General features: G+C 41.8%; 1 protein-coding gene across 4 annotated transcripts in view; it reads left to right on the top strand.

Annotated features, from left to right (window-relative positions):
* Positions 1 to 20,626, top strand: part of RALB (RAS like proto-oncogene B) — a 44,958-nt gene extending 24,332 nt beyond the window's left edge. For 2 of the 4 annotated variants that reach the window (XM_084523260.1, XM_084523262.1), the window contains 4 exons: positions 12,483 to 12,639; positions 13,972 to 14,180; positions 16,606 to 16,783; positions 18,728 to 20,626. In XM_084523260.1, the coding sequence (XP_084379386.1) occupies positions 12,526 to 12,639; positions 13,972 to 14,180; positions 16,606 to 16,783; positions 18,728 to 18,847 (621 nt within the window). In that variant the 5' untranslated portion in view covers positions 12,483 to 12,525 and the 3' untranslated portion in view covers positions 18,848 to 20,626. The remainder of the gene's footprint in view (positions 1 to 12,482; positions 12,640 to 13,971; positions 14,181 to 16,605; positions 16,784 to 18,727) is intronic. The other 2 variants (XM_084523259.1, XM_084523261.1) reach the window with 1 other exon arrangement.
* The last annotated feature ends 3,382 nt before the right edge of the window (positions 20,627 to 24,008 follow it).

The raw sequence follows: 24,008 nt of genomic DNA, 5'->3' as shown, positions 1-24,008 counted from the left end.
GATTGCTTTGTGGGTAGCTCCTTTTAGCCCATTAAACAGGACTAAGAGAATTTCATCAACGCCTGCCCCAGAAATATCAAGTTGTCTTGTCAGTTAAGCAAGTTAAGTCTACATAACTCGTGCTTTGTTTCTTCGTGTTCTTCTGAATGCTGCTTTAATAGTGATATTAGAGGATCTGTTTTGTCTCTTGCGCTTGAGATGTGCAAATATATTTTTACGACCTGTCAAAATGAAAGCCATGAAGTCATGCGGGAATGTTACAGAGGTTGCTGTGCAAGCAGATACTTGAATCTACTTAGGGTGGCAGGGTGCTCACTTAGAGCAGTCGCTCAGAACTGGTTTGTATGGACCTTGAGCCCATGGCCTTTCTCATGGATGCAGACATGGTACAGAAAGGTGCAAATAATGGTTGATTGTGGGAATGTGAGACTTAATGGGAACAGTCTTCACTAGAAAGCTTTGCGGGATCGTATGTCAAAGACTAAAAAAAATCAGTTCTGGAATTATCAGTCTTAAAAAGCCTGTCAGCTGTTACTTCATGAATTAGTGGTGCTGTCAGTTGATGTGATTAAAAAAAATATTTCAGGCAACAAAGTGTATTGAAGCTAGAGTTTTTAATATCCTTAAATTTGAAATGTGACAGAACTAATCTGAAGTCAAAGCATAGGGCTGAAAAGCTGAAAACATGCAGTTATGTAGGTGCTGTGGCTTCTTAGGTTTCTAGCTCTTTCTGTGCATGTCTTCACCTGAACTAAAAGGCCATCTTTCAGGGGAGCACTGGAGACCCAGACTTAGCCCGAACATCAGGCAAGGTTTTGTTCATTAGATGGCCAACTGAAAGAATGGCAAACTTGCCTAATAGATGACAAAGGTTTTTCCAAACTATTGGCTTATGGTAGGTTAAGGGGGGGGAAACACCTTGATGAGGTTATTGTAGTGTAATCATTGTGGGATGACGCTCACAACATGTCAGGGCACTTTAAAAAGCTGAACTGTAGGAGTTACCTGAGCTCCGGACTCCATGTTGCAGAGCATTAGCTAAATATAGTGTTTTTCTTAAGGTTAGCACTCTTCTACCCAGGAGAGCACTATCCTGAGCAGAAGCTTAACAAGTGGAGTGTTTTTATAGATCAGGTTGCATGCTGGTTTCCTCAGCTGTCCAGAGAAGAGGTGCTTTTGGTAACTGAGGAAGCCACTCCCTGCTTAGAAAAAACTAATTCTAGAGTGTGTAGTAATCTCTGATGCAGCCTTTCCTCTAAACTGCTGCTGCTATAAGAAACTTCCCCGTGATGGTAATCCTCAGCTATTTATTGTTTTTGGCTTACCGAGATCCCATTTTGGGTAGGTAAGGAATTCTCATCAGGGCAGTCACCACAAAGTCTCACTGAGTGACTTTTATGGCAGCTTTCCACTTTTATCCACCATATAATAAAACAGACTAGCCAAGCAATTTAAAGAAATGGCCTTTCAAAAAAAATGGAATGTGTGCTTGGATTTGGTGTTACTTCTCATTCTGTTTCTATTCTAAAAATACAATTTAAGAAGCAATTTAATTTTTAAACAATTCTGCATGTTCAATGAGAATTTGCTTAGGGTTGTCCTTGTTATGTTAAACTGAGATCAAACTCAGCTTTATCGGCTGAATCTTGTTCTGAAGCTGTCAAGGAAGAAGACACTTAATTCAAAATGTTATTGTACAGTATCAGTGCCAGCCTTTTCCTATGTCCAACTTCACTCATTCAGCTTGTAAAACAGAGATCAAGCAGTGATTTTGTTCAGCTGCTTTCCATAAGCATTCACAACTGTCTTCTAATGGTATAACAGCAGGTGTACTTGCCAGATAGGAACTTTGATTTTTATTTTCAAGAGTAACTAATTAAGTGTTTGTCATGGAGGACTTGCTGTAAGTTTTTAGGTTTGCTGTACTTGCTCTAGTTTCTGAGTAGGTGTTCCTATCCCAAAGGCTCCCCAGGAACGAGGTGTGTAGGAGCTGTGTTGCTGGGACACCGGCTTGTTGAGTTGCTGAGGCTGGAAGATGCTTCTGGAGATGCAGTCAGCAGCAAGACCAGACTGGGACACTAAACCTGTCCCTAAGGCTGATTGTCCATCCTCGGGCAGAGCATCACTCATTCCTGCTGTGCTCAGGAAAGGGAAGTTCCCCTGCCTTGCCTTCTTGGCCTGTCCATCCTAAAAAGTGCTCCAGTGATCCCAGCTCATCTCTGTGATCCTGACGGCATTACAGCCCCTGCAGCTGCACACAGACCCCCAGCATCTCCTGTTTGCTCCCTGTCCTGCATGCAGCAGTGTGCAGAGCAACCAGCTGTGCTGATTCCCCTGGAAGGGCAGGAGAGCTAGGAGATGGGCTGGTTTGCATCAGGACAACAGTTTTCTGTTCTGGTAACAAGCTCTGAGGAGAAGAAATGTGTCAGAGCAGGCAGGGATAAATGTATGGCTTATCCTGAGCTGGTTCTGCTTTCCGTGTGGCCTGTCTCTTGCTAGGTCGTACACAGGGAGGTGTCCTGGGCTAAGTACGTGCTGAGTTCTGTGTTGAAGTCAGCTGCTTCTAGGTTAACTTAGGGATCCTGAGACTGCATGTGGCCCTTGGAAACTGGGCTGTCAGAGCACTGCATTTAAAGATAGAAATACTGCCGCTGTTCTGGCTGGGGCAACTTGAGGGAAGAATTCTGTTTAAAGGAGGCTTAACGCAGCGGAATGAGAGAACTCCTCATTATCTGAAATACTAAATGTCACTGTTGTTGCTTTGTGTGAAGCAAGTGTATCGATCGAAAGATGGCGAAAAGGTTCGGTGCTTGGCACTCCAGTGCAGTGTGCCTGATTGAGGGAGCTTAATGACTCACAGCATGCATCTGCGAGCCCTTCAGTTTGGTGCTCAAAATAGTGCAAGTATTTTCAGAGGCTACAGGGAGATGATTCCCCAGCCCTCTTGGGGAGGTGTGCCTCCGTGGTTAATAGTAAACTTGGGGACTAGGGGCTTATTGTTCACTACCTCCATCAAATGTCAGCAGGTATTTGAGCGGCTCGTGGTGGCACAGAGTTGTGAGCACGGGACTCCAGTTTCAGCTTCGGAGCAAGGAATGTTTGACAGGCAATTGTGTGGGTAGGAACAGTCGCTACTGCTGGTAGTACCGAAGGCAGGCTAAATGGTGGATGGGCTTCTGGCTTATCCTGGGTGCTTGTTTCACTGGGGTATCTGAAGACAGTTGGCATGCTCTGGCCAGATCCATCCTCTGAATGAGCGGTGGTAGCAGCCTCAGTGGTAGCCTGTCTGCTGCTGTGTGCTGCATTTGCAAGAACAGGGGGTAAGCTCCAACAGCTAAGGATAAAGGTAGGGAAGGAAACCTGGCTTAGTAATGCTGCCGAGAGCAGAAGAATTAAACCCTGCAACTCTGTGCAAGCTCATGGCTGAATTAGTGTTGGCAGGAATTTATTGGATCAATGGTAGTGGCAACTTCCTTGTGGATAGTACAGCTGCAGGTAATCCACTGAAGTAATGACTGAAACCATTTTGTAACCTCATACTGATAGAGCATTTGAAGTTAGCACACTGGAATTCAAAGTGAACCTACTAAAGGCATTGCATAAGCTGAGAATTTGACTTGTCTGAGGTATCTGTTACGTTCCTAGAGGTCTGATTAAAAATCAGTATTAGATTAACATCTGAAACATGTCATTATCTCTCAGCAGTGCTTTGGCAGACCTGGTGTGTGCTGTGTATTGAAGAAGAGCATGCTCCTGCACAGAGGAGCTTTCAAAGGAAGGAAGGTTGGAATACATTTTGCAAGTCAATTACAGGAGTTGAGGCTGTTGTACAACTCTCCTGTAGTGTCACTTATCTGGTATGAATGAGCCTCATTGACTAAGGTGAGAAATGCTGTCCTTAACTCACTGCAAGTAGTTAGGCCACTAGGCAGTTGCCGCCACAGTGACAAACCTACCACAGCAATACCAATTAATGCTATTAGCTCAGTCTTCATGCTTGTAGAAGACTTACCAGGTTTTCTAGCAAATTCTTGCTAGGCTAAGAGCAGTGTGGTAGGTTAGTCTTGTCTGTAGCATGTCTGAGATGTCTTCCAGGCATTAATACCAGACCTGCCAGCTTCCTGCAAGTACCAGGAGCAGTCTGGCCAGGTACATCCCTACAACTGCTTTTTAGCTGTAGTGGTGTTGGTGTCTTAAGATTTCCATTTCAGGTAATGCTTTGTCTTTTTGGAACAAAGAGCGCACTTCACGTGGTGTCATGTACAATTTGCTGGTTACTTAGCACAGTAACATAGAAAATGGGATGCTGGTCTTAGAGTTTTCTGGAAAAAAAATAACTGCTTCTATGGTGCCATCTGTGAAACAGTGAGGCAATCAGAGTATTAGTAACTGACTGTAGCTATCTAAATAGTGAGTGCTTTGTGAGAGGCTGGGGGGATTGTGATGGAGAGGGACCATTCCCCTGGAGCCCCACTGCGGGGTGGTGCTGCATGGCCCACTGGGGGGTGTAACGCCTGTGGGCCTGATGCACCCTCTGTCTCTTCTGGGGAAGAAGTAACCCTGCTAGTTAGGGAAGGGGAGCGTGTGCTTTGTGCTTGTCTACTTCATCGCTGACCTGGGCCTGTACCTATGTGACAGGATGGTGCAGTAACGTGGCAGAGCTGGTAGGTTGCACCGCGTGAAGCAGGAAGGATACAAGGCTGCTGCTAGAATCTAAAAGGACAGGTATGACACTAAAACTGCAATTCTGCCGTCTGCTTCCTCCTCCTGTGTTTGTGCCACTGCAACTCACGCTGCAGTCAGGACAGAAATTCAAGCTTCCAGATAGCAATGATCTCCTGAAGGCACAGGGCCATGTGGGTCTCTCTGTGCCTTGGTAGGGTGATGAGTTGCACTTTGACTCTGCAGCAGCCTGAAGAGGAACTGAGCAGCGTTACAGTTGACTCGTTAACAGGTTTTTATGGTGCTCTCCCTGGGAAGTTGGTGCATGCTGGAGTTCTGGCAGTCTTCCCTCCCTTACATTGTCTCTGTTTTCTGGCCTCCATCAGGATCCATAGGGAAGCCTGTAGGGGAAGCTGTCAGTTCATCTCCTTTCTCCGAGGAAGTCTGGATGGAGATGACTCACCTAATGACTGTAGGGCCACAGCGTGCTCAGGCTGTTTTCATGTATCATATCCCAGAAGAGTTCACCTTCAGATAGTGTGGTTTGGTAGATGAAGTGGAACAGCAGTGGAGACAGCCGTTAGCTTCTGTTCCTGCAGATGCTTCCACTGCTTGGTGTGCGTTCAGTGTGCAAGAATTAAATAGCAAAACCACGTTTGGTTTAGTGGCAACTTGTACCACTGCGAGCTGCTGGTCACCTAGGCAGTTCTATGCACAACTAAGTAGCTATAATTCCGCTTAATTAGCTTGATTTTGGGATGAGCTGTATGTTTTGTTTGAGCAGGAATGAACTTGGTATCATTGCGTAGTCCAAGCTTGGCAGCAAATTGGAAAGGCTCCGTATAACTGTCCTCTTATTCTAATAGTGTCTTTTAATGCTGCCTTCTGTGATTCCTCCCTTTGTTGGCTGAATGCTCTTTGTATTTATAAAGACTAAGGGCAAGACAGGCACTGCTTTATTAAGCTGGGAAATGGAGATGCCTACCTAAGCAGTCTGAGACAAAAATAGAATAATTGTAATAGATTTTATACAGATCTGTATAAAGAGATCCAAGACCAAAATGAAGCAGCAGAAATAAGGCTTGCATTCTAGTGTCTGTATTCAGGCTCCAAATAAAACGAGTTGCAGTGCTGTGTGAGCATGTGACTGCAGTATTGAAAACGGTCCTGTTGAGATGACTGCATGCATTGATGGTCTCCTGATCTGTTGCTATCAGCCTGTTGAGAGCATTAACTTTGACCTTTGCAACCTTTAGTCAAATACAGATATAAGCAGTTTTGGGGTGTGTAGCACCTTATAAGTGCTATCTAAGGGCAGTCCTTCTTCTTCTTCAGTTAGCTGCACAACTTGTTTCTAGTCCGTTGCCATTTTACTTCCATTTGAGGGGAATTCTAAAAAGGTGACACTGAATTACCTTAGATACAGGAGTATGTATGTGTTTGTGTTCTGCTTCAGCATAGATCTGACACTAAGGGTTATTTTAAACAGCTGCCCTTTGACAGTCAGACTGCCTGGGCTGTTGCAACACACAGCATTGGTGCAGACTAGAACTGTTGGGTAGGATTTGGATTATCTAATTTCAGGTTTCCTCAGACAACAGTATTGTTCTAAGCAAGGTTATCTTGAAATTACTGCTGGCATGCAAGACACTCATTCTTCTTAATGAATGATCTAGAATTGTCACCTACTGAATGATATGAGAGGGCATATTCAATTATTTTATCAGCAAGTAAATGCTGCTGTCAGATTTGCTGTTGAAGCTGTAATGATGTGTTTTTCAGGAAACTCTGTCAAAGCTGGGCTGGGCTTGACAAGGGTGGTGAGGTCAATGCGCTAAGTATACACAAGACCATGCTTTTTTGTATATACAGAGAAGTGACCTCATTGAATTACAGAACACCTGGTCACCCAGATCTGAGGACAGCCTCAGTGTCCTCACTGAGGGGTTGCCTCAGCCTAGCTATAACTTCTTGCAAAGAATAGGGAGCTAGACTGCATAGGTTGCTTATGTCATGATTAATTAAAGCAGCAATGTAGCTGGGTGTCTCTATTCTTCAAGTTCTACATAACTTCAGGTGTGCATATTTCATAAAAATACTGGAAGTCTCTGCATAGCAAGGTCATTCTTCCTGCATGCAAATGTGTGGAGTCATGTAAGGTGATGCTGTGATTACAAATGTCTTTAAATGTGTGTATAGATTCTGTCTATTGGGTGTAACTAGTAACTAATTTTGATTGAAACTGTAGGTTTCAGTGCACCAAGTAAATGTATCCATGCTGTAGTTTTTCTGTAACATTTAGGTGTAGTTTACACTCCTTCCACCAAGGATCCAGTCTATACAGTGTATATTCTTTGTGTTTATGGAGAAAGTTAGTTCTGTGCCCTAGAAACTCTTATTTTCCCTTTTGTTATAAAGTATCGAGTGTCCCAAATCCATTGCTACTTTCTTGTCTGTTATTACTTGTGCAACTTCAAGACTTAATAGGTTTGCACAGGTTTAAAAAAAAGCCTAATTACCAGAAGTAAATCTCAGGCTTGGGTTTTGCTCTCAGGCTCAGCCCATGCTCTGCAGCAGGGTGTTGGCTGTACCAGCACACCGCGAAGGAGCACGCTGTGAACAGGGGCAGGAACTTCCCCCTTTCTGCAGCAGGTTAAACTGCTGCCTCTACCTGCTCTGGAAGACATCTCAAGCCAAATGAGGTCCTTGAACTGGTTAAGCGTGGCCCAGGAAAATCTATAGCCATGACCAAGAAGGTAGAAACGCCCAGCAGTAAATGGGGAAGGATACAGAGATATCCTAACAGGAAGAATTTGTGTTGAGCACTTCATAATGGTTAGTGTGAGAACCAATAACTGGAGACGTGCCAAGAGAAGATATTAGCACTGTGAAAAAAGGTAGAGTAGCATTCTTTATTTTTAGCATGCATATCCCAAAATTCTTAGTAGCATTAAATATGCCAGTTAATCTCCAGTGAACTTGTTTTTATAGTTGAACTACCAGTTGGAGCGTTTACAGTCCATTGAAAGCTAATAGAATTTCAGTGCTTAAATATTTTCTGGATAGCCTCAGAACAGCTGAGGAGCTCTTACAGTTCATAGCTCAGTGAGATTGCTAATTAGTTTTGTGATCCAGGGAATTTCTGTGACTGCATTCTTGCAGGCGTATCACAGAACCAAACACCCCAAAGCCCCTAATTCATATTCTGATAAATGAGGATCACTAAAATAGTGTTGCAAAACTTTGTCCTTTCTGTGCTTGCTTTTGATGACATCATATTTAAGTCTTTAATAGGTTGAATACCCAGATTTTCCTATAAAAGTAGGTATCTGAAAGGTTTAACAAAGCTGCTCTGTCAAAGCTATTGGGCTAAGGGTTTCTAGAATCCCACTTTGAAATCCAAAGAATGGCCGCTTTCAGTGGCGGGGTAGTGATGAAAAGAAATGTCCAAGAATATCAGCTGCACAGTAAGAGAACAAGGGCTGATCTCAGTAATTTTGAGCTTAGAGCTCTATTTCAGTTTTTATATCTCAAACTGAATGGGAAAAACTAGAAGCGCTTCCAATTAAAGCCTTTGGAGGTGTCTAGAATTTTTTTTTTTTACTGTAGTAGCAGAGTGTCTGCTGGAAAGCAAGTAGACTTGCAAGTTTCTCATGTTTTTTTCTTCCATGTTTGGGTGGTCACTAGCAAAACTGCTTCCTTTCTTGTGAAGCAACAAGTGCTGTATCCTTTCTGTAAGTGACTGTACAACCATGGAGCCTTAATGCCGATGAAATAAGGGATGTGAAAGTGTCGTCTGATTCAAAATGTAGGTGGTTATTCAGGAGTCATCTCTGAATCTCGGCATGAGGTGAGCCAGTCCTGTGTGTTGGCAGCGTTCTGGAAGAGCTTAACTGTTTAGGCTGAGAAGAGGGTAGAGAAATAAGCAAATTTGTTTAAACTTGGACTTTATGAAGCTGTTTGTACACTTAAAGTACTCAGTTCCCAGGGGCCAGCCAGGAAAGACACAACATTGTGCAGGTTACTCAGTGATAGGAGGCCTTACTTAACCTGGAGAAGTCACAATCAAATGAGAGGGGGCTGAAATGGTTGATGAGCTTAAGGCTAGATTTTTTGGGGGTGGTACGGTTTGAATGCAAAAATGTACTGGGCCACAGGCCTCATTCTGCCAGTAATATCTTCAGAAGTCTAAATAAAACCTTTCAGGAACCACTGTGGCTTGACTTGTAGCTCTTGTTGTTTCATGTGGCCAGTCTGTCTGATAGTCTTTGTTTTTATGGTCTAAAGAGCATCTTCCAGTAGCACCGCAAAGCTTCTACTCTGTATATGGCTTTGTGTAAACTACTATCAAAAAGTCCCGTTATCAACTCCTTTTCTTAGTCATTTTCTTTTAAAGCAAATCAATCAGGTAATTACTTCTAGTTTCTTAAAGATGAAAGGCTTCCTGAAAAGTTCATGCTCTGGCCTAAACTCTAGAACTTTATTTCAAAGCAGGATGAATGGTATCCTGAAGAAACCCAAAGCCTTCCAGCAGGTTTATTTTTACAGCTCGTGATGTTTACCATACCAAGTGGAGCATGGTGTTCCACCTGCGGGTGGAATGACAGATTGGAGTGAAGGGCTGAAGGAAATCAAGCAGTGTTTTAATGGCAACTACATTCATTACAAATTCTTCTAGATGTTGCACCATCAGCCTTGCTTTGCTCGGTTCTGCTTCCCCTGCCCAGCTGGGTCCAGGCTGCTTGCCCAGTGCTTTCAGGGAGTTCACTGAGGTGATGCGATGTAGGGATGGTCCTGAGTAGACTCCCATGTTTCACGACCCCTGTGTCAGAGGGTTCATGTAGTATTGACACTCAGAAAGTTTCGAGTGGCACTCGTAGTAGCTCTGCAGGGAGGGTTAAATACCTTGGCTGCCAAGAGCTGGGCTAGATTTAAAAACAGTCAAATAGTGTGCTGCTGCTTGGCTTTTGTTTATTATGCTTTGCTTGCCCGTTGGGTAATGCTGTACATGAAGGCTGACCCTGCATTCTCCAATGCCCATTGAGTTGGGATGGGAAAGGAAGGATCTAAAATGTTCTTTCTAGTGAGTCTCTGAATGTGGGAAATACAAACTGGGCAGAGAGTGAAACTGGATGGTGGAAGGGAGCTGTTCCTGTAATGTGGCCAGATAAAGACATGGTATCCCAATTGGCATATTGGGAAACTTGCTCTCTTCTCTTTGGGCTGGTAGTAAATCTTTCTATTCTAGTTGCGTATCACAGTGCAAGATTAGGAATCCCATTGTCTTGTGGCTTTCTACTGCTTGGTGTGGCAACTTCATATGCAGCAGCATTAAGTTTGTGTCACCAGAAAAAAAGTATTAACTTGAAAACCTCATTAGCTAATGCAGTAACCTTAGCGTGCTTCTCAAAGGTTTAAAAAGTCCCAATTGGACTGATATGTTACTAGGGATCTTTTGGCTTTTCCAGAAAGCAGCCTGTCCACCACTGTCAAAGCCAGACTACACTTGAAATGGGACAAAATGAATTTCTCTAAGAGCACGCTGTGCTATTACCCGAAACGGTCTCACTGTGTGATCAGCCTGTAGCTTTTATGCCTTGGGTGTCTATGTTGAGGCAGGTTGAATCCGACTTTATTGTCTGTACAGCATAAGTGGACTATAAGTGAAGAAAAAAGCTTTACTGCTGTAACTTCTAGAGGTCAGATGCTGTATGTTGGGCTTTCTTGGGGTTTTCCATGCTTGCCTGCCAGGGAGCTGTATCCTCATCTGCTTTCTCTCAGATGTAAGAGATATAATCACATGTGCAGCCCTCTCCTGGCTTGGAACCTCTGGGATAATGTCTGAATTCACTGTCCCAAACGCAAAAGTGTGTGTGCTGAACAAGAAGAATCTGAAAAGTCATCTGATCCCATTGCTGTACCCTTGACCTTGTGTATTAAGGAATGTCCTGGGTGAGGGGGCTGCTGTATAACAAAAGTTTACTGCAGGAAAATGCGTGCTTTCACTTGCTGGTGTTCACCCTGAAATGAACGCTTATTGCACTGCAAGTTAGTCATCTGTGACAAATGCATGGAGTAAAATACTCTGCATGGAGAAATGCAGGAACTCGAATGCTTGAAAGCACTGTCCTGAGGGGGCTCCTCCATTGTTGGCCTGTTTGCTCTGGCATGGCCTGCACTAGACAATGAAAACTTGGTTTGAGGTGTTGCTTTTCAGAACAAAGTCGTGACAAGGGGGGGAGGCATTCACAATTGGTGTATACCAGGGTGGGTTGCCAGGAGGGTGGTATAATTGCCAGTCCCCAAACACAGCACATGTGAATGGAGCCAGCTGTTCTGAGGGAACTGTTGGGAATTGGCAATGCCCAGAGGTTCTTCCCAGCCTCTGTAATCCTACAGTGCTTGTAGGTTAACAACCCTTCGGTCCCTAGCTGGTTTTGTTTAGGACAGCTAGTTATTCTGAGGGTTTTTGCAGTATAGTGCTTCATGTGACTGGTGCTGTAGGCCTCGTGTTTCCATCCAGTAGAACTTGACGGCATGGCACGGTGGTTGCAGCGTCTTCTAGAATTATTAGTCTAGACTAACTTGAGACCCCTGGTAGGCCTGTTTGTAGGTATGTCTTGTGTTTCTGGAATAATGGACACATACAAATCAAGGCTGGTGTAGTCACTTTCCATAGTAATGTTCCCTGAATGGTTTTGCTGTTCTTCCTACAGCACTCAGCCACTATGTGAATATTTGGGTCCCTGAGCTGTCCTGCTGTGAGGACATGAGTGTTGCTATCCTCATGCTTCCATTATAGCAGTCATGTGTCTGAAGTACACATCCCTTTTTTCCCCTCATTGTGGGGATCGTGACTGGTGACACATCATTTTTTAATATCAATTACTTCTGCTTTTGTTCCCAGTGGGCTGTTCTTACAGAGCTGCTGCTCTGTGCTAATCAGTGTGGCAGCTGATGCTTGTGTTTCTCCATCCCAACTGCTGTGTCCAGCTACTCTTAAGTGCTGGAGCCCTCTTAAAAAAAATACTACTGCCCCTAAGCACTTAGTTTGCATGGCACATAACAAACAAAGACTTTTTAACAAGTACTTATTTATTGAAGCTTACTCTTTATGGTTTTGCAACATCTTGAGAAGAATCGGTACAGGAGAATTTCTTGCAGTAAAGCAGAATTTTCTCAAAAGCAAACAGCAGCATCAAAAGGTAGGAATTGCATGAAATAAATGCTAATGCCATCTCATAAGACTTTCTATTGGAAGCTCTTGCAATTTGTTCCTGCCAGAACTTACTGTGAATCTCTGCTTTTTTTATTAGCCTACGTAGAGAAGAGATCAAAAGTTTTTTCTTCTCATAAGCAGATCTAAGGTATAGCTCTGTTAGTAGGCTGAAACTAAGCTGCATCAACATTAAAGAAATACTTTGGAAAGGCGTAAAGCCTTGTAAGAAGAACTACAAAAACATTTAATTTCCTGTCAGTGGAAGCGTGGTCTCCTTCTTTGGAAACATCTGTAGGTGGCAATTGCATAGGATGGGTTTACAAATGAGAGCAGCTTGTTCAGCTAATAGCTGCTGTGAGACCTTCGGCACTTCTATTAATGGTCTTCTTGTTGCAGAGAAGACACTGTTCTGGTACCGCGTTTCTATTTGTCTTTTAGATACCAGTGACTTGACTTGCTTTCCAGTGCATTGATAGCCTATTTTTCAAGCTTGCTGGGCAGGGGTTTAATCTGGTCTTTCCACAGTAATGCGATGCCTCCCCTGTGTGCTGCTGTGATGCCATTGATGTCATGGATGGTGACTGTTGCTTTTTTCTGTCAGCAGATCTAATTAGTTGCCTGGCACTTCTGTGGCAAACAAGACAATGGCTGCCAGCAAGAGCAAGAACCAGAGTTCCTTGGCACTCCATAAAGTAATTATGGTCGGCAGTGGAGGTGTGGGCAAATCTGCACTCACTCTCCAGTTCATGTATGATGAGGTAAGTAGTTTCAGTTCACCTTCTTTAAAGCACACATGAATACATCTCGCTAAACTTTTGTAGTTGGTTAGGGAGACTAAATGTAAGTAGCAAAAGGCCTAGTGACTTGAGTGGCCAGAGTAGAACATAGGAATAGACAAAGCATAACCTCTGGGGACCAAGGGTGACAAAATTGGTGCTTTTCAAGGGGGGGGAAAAAGTCTTCAAAAGATGTGCAGAATGCGAAGTGGCTAGTCTGAGTGTTTGCAGAGGTAGCTAGCAATTGCCTTTGAAACTAATTTTGTTGCTGTTTCTTTTAGGCCAGTTAAGGTTGAAGTCAAAAATAAGCATTCTGGCTTACTCTGAGCCAGATGGAGAAGTAAGCATGCTTAGAGAATGAGTTCTTCAGTAGTGATATACAGGAAGATATACTAGATCAGACAGTCCAAATTCATATGTGAATGAGTGCCTGACCCTGTAATTCAGGAGTTAGCATTTATTTTCAGGCTGTCCAATCATACTGTAGCAATGTGAGTATCTGAACAGGCTTAATCTATGGGGAGAGATGGTATAGGCACTGTTGTGGTACCTACACTGAGATAACCCAGGGCATCAGCTGGCTTGCTGGAGACTGGTCTCTGGCTTGAGTTTGGCATAAAGAAATCTGTGGTGATGCCAGCTCGAGGGTGTGAACTTCCTGCTTGTACCTCTTCTAGCATGGTCATTAGAGAAACCCAGTCAGCCTGATCTCAGGGTCATGGTGCAGCCTTTTGTTGTGCTTCAAGGTTGAGAAAAAGGAATTGGAAACGTAAGGAACCTATGGTGAACCTGTGCTGTTAGCACAGAACCACAATTTTAACTCAGTGGCTTTGTGGGTCCAATCAGTATTATATACTAAACTACATGACTGTATAATTATAGAGCAGCTTTTCATGTTCAACAGTTGGATGCTGTCATCTACACCTACTGAAGCTTTGGTTAGCTATACAGTCAAGTGAAGTGCACTCAGAAATACTTTATCCTTGAAGGAGGAGATCTAGATAATGCAACCAGTTTATAAGCTGATAGCTTATTCTGCATCATTGACCCTTAAATTGTGCTGAAATTCAATAATTTTATTTATCAAGATCATTTCTCTTGACTAGGTGGGCCAGCTCTTAGATGTATTAAGTACTTAATTGCTTTTTATAGTAAAACTAGGAAGAAAAAAAAGACAGTGGAACTTTGTATCTGACTGAATTATGGCAAGGCTTTCAGGACTTCAAGTGTCACCAAAATGACAGGGTAGGCATGAACAAATATTGAGACCATGTGACAGTAATACTAAACACTAATCCTTCTCATCTCCTTCAGTTTGTAGAAGACTATGAACCTACCAAGGCTGACAGCTACAGAAAGAAAGTAGTTCTGGATGGTGAAGAAGTTCAGATAGACATTCTGGATACAGCAGGACAGGAGGATTATGCAGCCATCAGAGACAACTATTTTCGCAGTGGGGAAGGGTTTCTTCTTGTCTTCTCAATAACAGAACATGAATCCTTCACAGCAACAGCAGAGTTTCGGTAAGTAATTCCTCTTCCAGGTGGGGGGGATACTCCTCTGACAACTGCTTTTAAAATCTACCTTTGTCCTTTACCCTTTATCATTTGGTCAATAAAAGTGGCAATACAATGATTTTGCTCTCAGTAACTGGTAACTAAAACCACTGTACCTAGCCTCTGGCTATAGTTGTCTTCATGCCTTCAACTTGTGAGTACATTATGCCAGCAGCAACTTCAGACAAATAACAGATTCTTGGACTCCTAAAACGTATGTATTCAAGCCAATTTTCAGTCTTTGTGGATGTGGAGTTTAATTATCTTAGAGCAGTACTTCTGGAATTAAGTCTGCCTTTTGGCCAGGTTTCAGACTCTGTTGCTTACTGCTAGAAGCAGGTGCTCTAAGGAAAGGAAGGATTAGACTCCACTCTCAGGTATGGATTGATGCCAAACAAGGGTTGGCAGCCAAGCAGTACTATTGTAGGCAGACGTATTCCTAGAAAGACGCACAGTGGTAGTAAATGCTTCCATTTTTGTTCTCAGGATTAGTAGTTCTAATGCAAAAATCAGCACCAGACTGAGCACAGAAACCACTTGTGTAGTGTATAAGAAAAAAGGGTTTTAATCCAGTGTTCTGGTCTCAGAGCTCATGTATCTAGGTTCTTCAGGGCAAGTGTTCTGGCTCTTCTACATTGAGGCAACAGCTATTAGCAAAAGATAATCCAGAGATTCCCTCAGACATCTGTGCAACTTGAAGTAAAACTTGCCACAACACAGGGAACATGTTAGGAATTCTTTGCCAGATGAAAAGCTCTTTATCAGTCTGGTTTATGTTAATTTTGTTTTAGTGATGCAAGATTAACAGATAATTGGAAACGTAAGTGCTGGTGCTAAGCTAGGTAGACTTTTTTTTAAAGCTATAGCAAATTCTCCTTGCACTCTAGGACTTTTAGTCCAGGTTCTTAATGTATTATATAGTTCCAACAGTAATAGTGGACTGCATAATCTCCTAAAAGGTACAAAAATGTTGTTCATACATCACATACTTTGACTTTTGCTAGGCTTTACAAAGGTGGTGGTCATAGGGAACACGCTAGAGCTGTTCTGCTTGATATGCTCTGTTTGGATTACTTAAAGGCGCAAAGCAGTTCAAGTGTTGTAGGATTTGAAACTGAGTGTTCAGGCTAGACTTCAGGCTAGACTCGTCTTAGTGACAGATGGAGAAAAAGTCAGATAACATTCAAAAACAGTTAAAAAAAAAAAAAATAAAAAAAAATAAAAAATTAGAAACTTCCTGGAAGTACCTAGCCTGCCTCTTGGCTTGTGTGCTTAACTGAAATGTAAGGGTACACCCAAGGCTTAAGGCTTTGGATGAGAAGGAGTGCTTATCTTGGCAGTCTGTTTTTTGTAAGACTTCTTTAACTAGGTTAACCATGTGTTGGTTCAAGATTCCAGAATGTCAAAACAATAAAAAGGCAGTGCTGGCCCTCAAGGTGAGCAAGAAGGGCCTGGAAGATCTGGGCTGGAGAATCCTCTACTTTTTAATGGTTTGGAAGAAAACTAAATACTCCATTTAACTAATTTCATTATTTATTAAGCTCATATGTAAGAATTGGCTGCTTGAAAAAACGTTCTTCAAGAAGAAAATAACTAAAAATAAAATTAAAAATAGTCTAAAAATAAGTACACACTGGTACAGTTCTTCCAGAATCCTAGATGGACAGCAACACATATCAGTCTGGTCTCAACGTGTTTTGTTCCAGTAACAGCACAGGCTTTGAGGTGGACATGCAGCATTGCTCTGTCTCCTTTCCCAGATGCTGATAGGTCCTTTTTGGATGATACAGGATAGCAAGGTTAATTCTGATGGTTCACTTTTTTTCTAGATGGCTTTGTTTGAAAGATATGCTAGCCCTTTAGTTCGGTATTATTAATCAACTTTCTCCTTTGTGCAAGGCTTAAGTAGCCATTAAGAATAATATCCTTGCCAGCTACTCATGATGTTCTCAACCTACTGCTTTGGCAAAGCTTTGTTACCTGGACCTGTATTGAGGTGGGATGCAGGTTGGAACCTGAGGGCAGCGGCTGAATGCTTAGTGAAATTTGGCAAATATTGTACTTGCACTTTTTTCCTCATTCAGTTGTGAACTCCTGTTGTGAGTTGTTTTCTACCACACAACTTTTCTTTTAGACCCTGGGTAGCAAAATTTCCAGCAAAAAGGAATAACAGCCTTCCTGAAAACGTGAGGATTTGCTTAGTGTAAAGCCTGTGGCATTAGTATATTAAACTTGGAATCATTTAAAGTGCATGTTCAACTGTTGGGAATGACTTAAGTACTGTTGTAAACACCAAATAATGTGCAGGCCACATGATCCACTGTGTAAAGCGTAGGTGTTTCTGTTGCTACCACTAACACATGTTCTTATTTTTGAATACCTGGTGCATTAGGGAACAGATCCTGCGTGTGAAGGCCGAAGAGGATAAAATCCCTTTACTGGTAGTAGGAAACAAATCTGATTTGGAAGAGCGCAGACAAGTGCCTGTAGAAGAGGCTAGAAGTAAGGCAGAGGAATGGGGTGTGCAGTACGTGGAGACTTCTGCCAAAACTAGAGCAAATGTAGATAAGGTAAGACAAATTACTTGCTTCTGCTAGAGTTAGATTGATATGGGTTGTTTAATAGCTGAGTGATGAATTCTTAATTCTGGCTGGAACAAAAGCAAATCCACAGTTGAATCTCTGAAAGCATAGGTTATTAGAAATGAACTAATTTACTAGAATATGTACATAGAAGTAAATACATAGCTCAGACGAGCTAGAGGCCAGTACAAGGTAATACTACTGCCTTGTTTTAAGTGTTGGTACTTGAATCAGCTTTCCAACAAGGTCTGTTAGCTATAGGTGCTTATAAACTCTTCCCCCCCCTTCCTCACAAAGCTGTGAGCTGTGGCTAATGGTAAAGCTTGATTCTCGTGTTTTGCCAAGACTGTTCTGAATTGACAGGAACTCTTCCTTCAGCGTCCCTGACCTTTTTTGACTTGTACACCCTGGTCTAGGATAATCATGACATGTTTCTGCAGCTTGTTTCTTAATTAAACATTGTTGGGGTATTCTGGATGAGAGATGAGTTAAGACTGAGTGTTCACCCTGTAGGAAAAATAGTTTCAAACCTCTTCATGATATGTAGTTAGGGGGGTTCTTGAAGATGGTGTCCTTTTTCTTCACTGTGGACTTCACTAGTCCACAGAAGATAACTGGAAATTTACTGTTGGGCCCCTAAGGACTCTGATGATAGTTTGGTATTCTGCGTTTGTTTCAAGATTACAACTTGTAAGCAGCTTTCTGCTTGACCAAAGGATGTTGGCAGCTAGCTGAACTCTAAGGGTGAAGGTGTTGTCAACAGTTTGTTAGCTTGCTAACAGAAATATTGTTGGTCCACAACTTACATAAATAAAAAGCTTCTATTATCGAATTGTTTATTAAAACGGTGTATTTAGAGACAGACTCTTTAAGAGACAAAGGGATTGAGACAACTCTTCAGATATCTTCCTTATAAAGGACATACCATAACTTAAACTTGGTCAAAAAGCATTCTTTAACGTGCTGTTACTAGAAAGTCAGACTACTGGATATTAACAGAAATATAGTTGTATGTCTAGATCACACTAGCATGGTGTTACAGACCTCTCCTAGCTCCTGGGTAGCTTATGTGACACATACGCTTATCCTCTGCATAAACACTCTTGTCTGTTAAGATAAGTTACCAGCCTTTGTGATGGTTCTGCATGGACACTGTAGCAGAATAAAACTTTCCTATAAGAGGGTTATGAATGTTAAGCTATTCTATTTCTGATCATAACGTGTTCTTGTTTCCAAGTGTAAAAGACCTGTATAGGTCCCCTTAAAAAGAATAACTCTATGGAAGAACACAGTTCTTGTCCTATACTTGTTAATTTTTTTCCTAGTAATTCTGTACTGTGAAACAGCTATTACATCTTACACGGTATGTACTCATGCAAGAGACTTGCAGGGGTAAAGTCATCTAAAGTTCTTAGTAAAAATCTCTGCATCTTTCATATAGAAAAGTCTGAGAATTTTCTGTACCTGATACTGTCACGTGAATGCTGTAGCTCTTTTAAATTATAAAACAGGCAGAATATTATGCAGCGGTGTGTGTGCTCGTATAACTACATGGAAAGAACTGAACTAAATACTTTGGCTAATGCAAGTGATTTGTCTGGAAATGTTTCTAGGGCACAGACAAATATTACCATGAGCTCTGAATGCTACTTTTGTGCAAGAACAACATTCAATAAAAAGCTCTTAAAACTGGGCTGCTGAATGATTTGGGAGCCAGTTAAGATAGAATTATAGAACAGTCTTGCTTCTTTGCTGCTGCTTCAGATACTATAATTTTGCTGTTGAGTCTGTCACTGGGGTATATGTCCAGATTCAATTCTGCTGTTAGATACTGTGTTGTGCTATGTCTTTTATGGGCTACTGTATTGGGCAGCAACTATCTGCCTTCAGGTGACAGAACTTGATTAATCTTTCTTTATTTTCCCCCCTTAGGTATTCTTTGATTTAATGCGAGAAATCAGAGCAAAGAAAATGTCTGAAAACAAAGACAAGAATGGCAAGAAAAGTGGCAAGAACAAGAAAAGCTTTAAAGAAAGATGCTGCTTACTGTGATGCTTGGGAACTGTAAATATCTATCTACAGGTGGCATGGATAAGATACCACTAAGGATATAGGGCTGGATTCATGAAAGGAAGTCTGTATTGACTCCCTTATCTCTTGCTTTGCATATCATACCTTCAAAATGTGAAAACAGAACTTTGAAACCATTTCTGGTATCCAACAAAACCTATGCCTATGTAGACTGAAATGGGCTCTGTCTTCCTAGTGTCTTTCAGAACTAGAAACATGCTGAATTTCAGAACTACAATCATTCTGTGCGGTTATACAAAGTTCTTTTCGTATTAACTTCCTGGTTTACGTTAATGTCTCTCAGAATGTTTCTCTTGAACCTCTACTGGCCTTAAGAAACGCAGCTGTTCAGGTTCAAACAATTTTTCACTGTTGCCCTACTGATGTTGCAAACGGCAGAAAAGCCAGATGACAACTGGTAAGAGTTTGAGTCTCCATCTTCTGTTAGTGGTCACTGATTTCTTATGCTGAAATCTGCTTGTTTCCTTCCTACACTCCACTTAAATAGCAACTGACACTTGAGTCAACTCAAAACAAAGTTTCTTCCATGTTCTGTTTAGTCAATACAGCATTCATGAATCAAGCCTATGGACTCACTTCAGACTTATTTAGGTAATAAAAACTATGATATTTAAATACTGGTCAGATGCATTCCCCGCTGGTCCATCTTCTCATCCTTAAATTAGTGGTATGGGGTGAGAAAATGACTCAAGCCTTTCTTCAAAAGGAATAGTGTTGTCACAGTCTCCTAGAAATGTTGTCCTGGGTTTCTTCCATGTTTTGTGGCTAGACACGATTGCACTCATTCTACATTGGTCATCATTCCCCTTAGTACTGGAACAGTGAAAATCAATGTTCACGTGTTTTGTTTATATTAAATCCACGATCATGATGGAAAAGTGGGAACATCTGCATCCATTCCATGTCTTATTGAAAACAGACCTCGAGTAAGGGTGGGTCACAACACAGTCATGAGTTGGAGTAGGTGAGGCATACATGCTACCTCTCAGTGATTATTTGCACGGTTGCAGAAAGCAAATGGAGTTAAGCAGTTGCCACATCTGTTACTCACTTAATTTTATATGTACTGTTTCTGATGCACAGCAACCTAGCACATGGAGATGCATGTTGAGTTTTGCTGTCAGTTATGCAATGGTGGTCATGTTTTAGTCAACAAAAACCAGCCTAAAAATGGAAGAGAAGTCATTTCTTAGCAGGTTCTCTTGTCAGCTGACTGAACTGTGTTTTCTGATGCAGTTTAAATTGAGTGCAGTTGCCAAAAAAATACTTCTGTCACTGTTGTAGAAAGTAACTGTCTCTTCTGTTTGTAGAGTCTCACAATGAATTATGGATATCTTCCATTTTGAAGGAGTAGACAGACTTGAAAAGTAGTGACTGTACCTTGCTTTTTAACTAGATGCTTAAACACCCTTGGTGAAAGGATAATGCTATGTGGTTGTTCAATGAAGCACACTGCAGCACTAAATTAACAAATATTTTTTTCTTGAGGTAAAAGAGTGGTAAATACTGTTCTGTACTTCATACTGTAATTTGAAGATGGAAAACATTTTTAACATGTACTAGATTGCTCTTGTGCATTCAGTGTCTGAACTATGGAGGAAAAATGTTAGATATCAGAACTTCTGGTCTGAGGTTTTACAGGGACTTACCACAAACTCATCATCTTCCATAATTAGTCTAACATGTCAGGCAACTCATTGGATTGGGGAAAATGTACTAAATAAAAGGTGCTGTAATCTTTGTTCATGTCAAGTTGAATTCCTTGTCTGTTAACGTTACCTTCTGTGCACAGAAAGAATGGTTACCAGTTCTGGAAATATTTCTTGTAGTGCCATGGTTGGTATCACAAAGCCAACTTAACAATAGAGTTGTGAGGCAGAGGCTGTAGGAGCCTGGTGGCTTACAGAACCACTTGAGCAGTATCTGTCTGAAATCTAAACACCTAATGGGACACTTGGAGCTGTAATGCTTGGAACGAAGTTTCCTCTTGAACTTCCGTGGATCAAATCCATTTCTGAATGCACACTGTGCCTACAGCATATCAATGTCTGCTTTGGAAGCAGACCACTCAGGTTTGGTTTTAGTTGAGGCCTACGGGTTAAGTCGTTAATTAATCTAAAGGATAAACAACAGTTGAGTTTGCACTGCAAGCTTAACTAGGTCAAGCCCCTCTGAGGTGGATTGCAAAAAGTATCTAACAAAACTGAATAAGCTTTCCTTGCTATATGAATAATGAACTTGGCAAAGCTCACAATAACCAGCTAAGCTGTGGTAACTCAAGTGACTCGCATGCCTTGACCTTTGATCTCTTTAATCATAAAATACGTGACAGTATTTGATAGGGCAGATGAATTTCTATTCAGAACAGTCTGTCTCCTATGGCTGTCTGTACGGTTTGCGTGCTCTTTTCACTTGGGTTACTTTTTTCAACAGATAAAGCTCCACCACTAAGGTGGACTTACTTGAAAATGGTGCTTGCTGTTTCATGACTTGATACTGCATCTCTTCAGTGTTCTGTGCTTGTAACCTTTACCAGAAATGCTAGGCATAGCCTAAATACAGCAGCTCTATGGTATCCTCTTCTGTACTTCTGATAAACTTTGATTTAACTTTCCAGTTATAGCGGAGAACATGGTAAACAAGGCAGCTACCTTGACTACGTGGTAACAGTGGGTAACAAGCTTTGACTTGCACCAGAAAGGCAGTAAAACAGCTCTCCTGGACTGGAATCCTGCTGCATCCACCTCATATGGTGGAGGTGTCCGAATGTATGTTCTCCCAAATGGGGGCAATGCAATTTGAGGGTGTTTGAATGACTTTCAGTTGTGCTTCACTGGACATCAGTACACATTGGTATCAGGTGGGTTGACTGGAATGAATAAAAAGTCGTGTGGAGAAATGCTGCCTTTAAATTTGGGTTTTCCTGTAAGCAGAATAAAGGGAGCTTTGGCTTTTACCCAAATGAGTACTTACAGCTCCGGTACATCAAACCGGGAGAACTTTGGCAAGGGATGTGTGTGGCTGCCTGATTGCCATGCTGTGTAGCTGAAGCAGTTGAAGGCTGCGTTGAAGCTGATATATTCTAGTAGTCTTTTCATGACCTTCTTAGAGCATGGCTGTAGGCAAGTAACTGGATATTTGAGACTGGAGGTCATGCGAGACTTGAATGCTTCAGTGCAAGTGTGCTGTCAGATGTTATTCTTGCATAAGGGTTTGATGTAAAGTCAGGGAGCTGTTTACTGCAGTATGTAATCTTCTGTATCTGGCCAGGTTGTGGGTATTCAAGTGTTCTAGTCTTCCTTTGGATCTGAGCAAACAAGTATGTAGGAGACAAATTCCCATTGTAACAGGGCGTAAGTCACTATATAAAGTTCCATTTCAAAAAGCAGGCTAAATTCCAGGAGTGTGAGAGCCGGCTTCTCTTTTCCTGGTTAGAGAAGGGTGTCTATAGATGAGAGTACAGATACAGCATGAAGAGCATCTTCAGTGACTTGTGCTATGCGTTCTGTACAGGCTGACCTTTTACTGCAATTTCTAGGTAAACCCTAGGTTTGATGAAGAAAGATGTGGGCATTAATCTTCAGTAAGACTTCACTACATTACCTATCTGAAGTTGCAGTTGAATCCTGTCTGGCTAATACAGTGCTTAAGAATACTTTGGGTCTAAGGCACAAAGCTGCAATCTGGAATGTAGGGGGAAGGGTGGATGCATCTGAGTAAATACTGTGATTTTTTTTTTTCCTTTTAAAACTTTCCAAAGTGCTAACCCAGGGTTTGGGGCTGACAGGCCTATCAATTTTTGGTCAAAAAGAGGATACTGTTTATCAATTCAACTCAGAGCGTGTGTAGACAGAAGCTTTCTTTAATTGCTATAAGCATATGTTGCTATGTTCACCTCCTGTTGACTTTGTAGTTGGGAGAAGGAAGAGGAACAAAAAAAGCTATGATTTTCACCATGATCTCCACACTTCATGGAAATGGCAGGTGTTCCTCTTGGGAGGGGAAGGTGTTATCTCTTAACACCAAGAAAGAGGTTTAGCATAGAGGAAGTGATTGTGACTGCAAGATTTAATAAGATTGCCTCTAAACCATGTATGTTATACTACACAATGTAAACTTATTTTTTTCTTACATAGCTTCAGAGCTTTGTCTCTTACTTGCACAAACATTTCTAATGTCTATAAAAAGTCACTTTTCATTATCATGCTAATACAACTGATTTGTATTACTATTGATAATAAAAAAAAAAATAGGCACCATATTTGTTTGTTATTGATTTTCACAGTATTTTATGAGCAAGTCTGATTCCTAAATTCTTAAACCAAGCAGCCATTGACTTGCAGATTCTGGAACTCACCTTTTGCTTGTATCAAAGTTATAATATGATTATATTCCACACTGTGAGGAAGGGGGGGAGGAAGAAGTGAGTGAGGATCCTCTCATCAGTGCTGGTGAAACTGTCTAATATATTTCAGAATTACACCCCTGCAGTGGCTTGAATTGTTCATGGCTAACTTTCCACAACATAACTAGGACAGCTTGCACTGACAGTGTAAACAGAGTTCCTCTCCTCTCTTTTTGGTCAATCTTGATGGGCAAATAACTAAACAAACAATGTTGTGTTGAAGTGCTGATACCTGGTCTTGAATGTGAGACTACTCTGTGTTGGTTTGTGACGAACAAACTTCCGCAGAGATGCCTCTGGTTCGAGACAGACTCACTGCACTGTTCACGTCACTGAATTCTGAATGGCACAGAAATGGGGTTCACAGTGAACTCACTGCTGGGTGCAGTTTCTACTGCCACTGCCATACCAGTTGGAAGTGGCACGTCCCTTTGCTGGTGACTCCTGGCCAAGGATTACAGCTGTTTAAATAATCTCGCTTATGTGATGCTTGCCTGATGTTTGCCCTCTGTTTCAGATTGACATGGTGGCTTACGTAGCTCTTCTTTCCAGTGAAGTCTATTTTAAAATACTCTCAGCATGACAAGTGTGAAAAGTTACTCAGGAGGCAGGAGAGGCTTCTGGACAGTACTACATAGCTGTACCTGAAGCCCAGAATGAGGCCCTTCTATTCAGATGCTGTCGGATGGCTGTGAGGAGTAGGCCTCCCTTAGGTTA

This window comes from Aythya ferina, assembly GCF_964211825.1.
Source record: "Aythya ferina genome assembly, chromosome: 6".
Lineage (NCBI taxonomy): Eukaryota > Metazoa > Chordata > Aves > Anseriformes > Anatidae > Aythya > Aythya ferina.
Note: the sequence above shows the minus strand (reverse complement) of the source record. Positions and strands in the feature narration are given on the sequence as shown.